The sequence below is a fragment of the Physcomitrium patens genome, chromosome 22, assembly GCF_059467195.1.
Source record: "Physcomitrium patens ecotype Gransden chromosome 22, ASM5946719v1, whole genome shotgun sequence".
In the NCBI taxonomy this organism is placed as follows: domain Eukaryota; kingdom Viridiplantae; phylum Streptophyta; class Bryopsida; order Funariales; family Funariaceae; genus Physcomitrium; species Physcomitrium patens.
Genome location: NC_143431.1, coordinates 7,036,500 through 7,039,984, shown reverse-complemented (window position 1 = coordinate 7,039,984; position 3,485 = coordinate 7,036,500). Strand labels below are relative to the sequence as shown.

At 34.0% G+C, this 3,485-nt stretch overlaps 1 protein-coding gene across 1 annotated transcript; it reads left to right on the top strand.

The window, feature by feature from the left end:
- The first annotated feature begins 1,943 nt into the window (after positions 1-1,943).
- On the top strand, positions 1,944-3,280 carry LOC112274653 (uncharacterized). The gene is made up of 2 exons (XM_024504311.3): positions 1,944-2,727; positions 2,987-3,280. The coding sequence occupies exons 1-2, from the start codon at positions 2,078-2,080 to the stop codon at positions 3,087-3,089; spliced, it is 753 nt and encodes a 250-aa protein (XP_024360079.1). The 5' UTR covers positions 1,944-2,077; the 3' UTR covers positions 3,090-3,280.
- The last annotated feature ends 205 nt before the right edge of the window (positions 3,281-3,485 follow it).

Genomic DNA, 3,485 nt, shown 5'->3' with positions numbered 1-3,485 from the left:
CAAAATGAACATATATTTTTACAGAGCTACTTGTCAATAATTGATAATAGTACTTGTCAATAATATAATATAATATATTATTCAATTCTACCAAATGTTTAACTACAATTTTTGTTTTGTTTTTTTGTTTTTTTAAAATTTCATAAAAGTTACACTTTTTTTTTGCTATTTTGCAATAATGTCAATGCTCTGATATTAAGTGTGATTGATGAGATTTTTTATATAAAAATATCCAATGTATGTGCATATGTGCATACATATATATTTTTTGTAATCCAGAATAACAAATTTTGTATGTGTTGTTTTTAAAATTTACCCGTCACTTTGTTTTATATTCTTTATATGACAAAATCCTGCAACAAAATTGTGTTTTTTGATTAGCCTTTTTCCAAATAACACCCTGTTTCCATTCTCGGTGTTCATATGGACAAGCATGGTTAAATGATTAAATTTCTTGCATAATAATCCAAATAAAGAAGCTGGTAAAACTGGTAAATATTCATTGGAAATCCATGAAATTTTACTTCAATTGTGCACTAAAGTGAAACATCCACTTCTAGCCAAAACCCATAAGAATTATGAGGTTGCATTTCATGTTTCTCTTACTTTTGCATTTAATTCATTTTAATAAAAAATTTACTCTTATTTATTTAGGTGTGTAAGATTATTTGTTTGTTTATTTATTTATTTATTTTTTCATTCTATTTTGCATATGAGTGTTCCCTATTTCATTATCTTAACCAGTTCTTGGATAATGTTATTGAAATGTGTATATGTGATGCTTAATTACATTATTTATGTTGTGATTAATCATTAAATGATATATGAATACTTATCAAATAACTTCAGCATACTATTTCTTAAGCAAAGGAAAAATCCCAATTCTCATAGATATACATACATCCATATCACAACACAATTGAATTTATTTTTATTTTTACTTTTCAATATATTTATAAATAAACTTATACTTAAGTTGAAAATAAAAGTTTTTGTTGTTCGGGCTTCTTTGAATCAGTTTAATGAAATTGAGGTGGATGTTAGAGATTTAATATACAACAGTTGGGTAGTGTAATATTTTTAAGTCCATCACGACATTTTAAATAATATTAAACTAAATATTTATAATAATACTACTCTTTTACAGTTTCAAAACTTAGATCAATCTTCCAATAAGTGCCAGTGGATTTCTATTTTGTGAACAATTGGTGAGTAAAATTTTTGAGCACCACATAATTTATGGTAGTTTACCTTTTTATATTTTATTTTTTAATAATTAAAATGAAAATGATAACTGTATATCTTCTCCAAATTAAGAACTTTCCCTTGCCTAATAATCTATTTAACAAAGATACATTATTCGATCAAATTACATCATTTGGTTGTCACTGCTTTTGTTTGTATAGAAAACACTGTTTTTATTAGTCACTCAAGCTTTAGCAAATATTTTAGTAGTTGAATACAGCAAGTACTTGGAAATAACTTACAGTTATATAATACAATTTGAAAATACATTAGTCTTAAAAGACCATCATATATTTCATCCTGGAAAAGAAAAATCAAAAATCAAAAAAAAAAAAAAAAACATCATGAGATTATACAGAAAAATTTATAAAAAAAATATATATATATATAAAAGCTTCACTCAAATTGAGAACTCTAGCCATGCTCAACACGATTAATATCCTCATCTGATGGATGATTCATTGCCCCGTCAGTGGGGTCAACTTAATTCATCCATAAACATATCATCCATCCACGCATCATCCACCAACAGCTCATTTACTCATCATTCATCAACATATTATCATTCATCTATACATGTATGCCTGTCGAATGGACAAGAAGAGATCCTCTCTGCTCGATTAGGGTTCTGTCTTTTTGGAGTCCGTAGGACTGTATGTGTCGAAAGTGGTTTCGAAATATTATTATATAGCATTCATTGTAGCATTGGAGCAGAGGAGAGGAGTAGTAGTAGTAAAGGAAGGGGGATTAAGGAAGCGTCATTTTTTTGTTGCTTTTGTGTTTTTGTTGTGGTAGTGACTGAGTGAGACAACGTGTAATTGCAATTGCTGCAATGGTGATGGCTTCGTCGACGCGACAGATGCTAGTGAAGGGTTTGGACGGGCGGACCTTGTGCTTGCGCTTCGAGGGCGAGGGCGATGGCGTTGTCTTGGGGGAGAGCGTGGCGCTGCGCGTAAGCCAGCGCACGGGCATTCCACTGCACTGTATGCGCTTGGTGACGGGAACGTCGGTCGTGGATCGCGATACTTCGCTGTCCGCGTCGGTGGACGGGAGCTTTCCTTCGTGTACATTGCTGCTGCGCTTGCCTGGAGGGAAGGGAGGGTTTGGTTCTCTGCTGCGTGGGGCGGCTACCAAGGCTGGCCAGAAGAAGACAAGTAATTTTGATGCTTGTCGGGATATGAGTGGCCGCCGATTGCGTCATGTGAACGCTGAGAAGAAACTGAGGGAGTGGAAGGCGGAGTCGGGGGAACGAGAGCTTGAGAAAGCTGCGGAGGAGTTTCTGAAGAAGGCTACGAAGGCTAAGGAGGAGGACAATGGTGCGATTGAGGAGCTTGAAAAGTTTAGAGCCGAGACGTCACACGCCATGGAGGAAGTGGAGTTAGCCGTGGCCTCGGGGCTAGTCGAGGCTGACAAGTTAAACACCAATAGCAAGCGCAAGGTGGAAGAGGAAGCAGCTGCGATGGAAAAACGTGCTCGCTTATGGTAATCATCTGTTTCGATCTTTGGGAATTTGGTAGGATTAATGTGTGTTTTTCATTAGGGTTAAGTATATTCTCAGCGGGTTTTTCTTAATATCGACAAATAGGAAATTTAACTTGGGATTAATAATGCTCCGTAGTGAATGTCCTCTTACAGTTTTGAGTAACCCTACCTCAATTCCTTGAGTCGAGATTCTAATCTTTCTACTTAATAGTGGTTAATCTGTTTCTTACTGACACTATGTATGGATTGTTTGCCTCAGGATGGGAGATGAAGATGACAGTGAAGATGATAGTGAAGATGATACTGATGAGGAGAGTCTAGATGGAGAGACAACTCGTAATTTACCAACCGAGGGTGCTTGACTCGGCTGTGGTGTTGATTATAGCTATGAAATGTGAGTCAAGATAACGGGGTTATAGCTACAGAGTTGATAGTTGTACAAATTAAGTAATACTAAAAATAATAAAATAGGTTTATCTTTTGTATTTTTAGGAAATAATGTGCATTAGTCTGGAGACTTTTTAATGAATTTTTACATCAATATTTTCATGCTTGTGGTTTGTATGTTTTTCAAAATCGTTGTGTTTTTCATTCTTATGTCTTATTCAATGTTTTATTTGTATGTTTCATTCTTATGTTTTACAAAATTGTTGTGTTTTTCATTCTTGGTATGTTCATCAATTATTTCTTGTGCACAATTTCAATTGTATTGATGCACAAATGAAAACATCAATTTTCATAATTTTTACGAGTAGCAT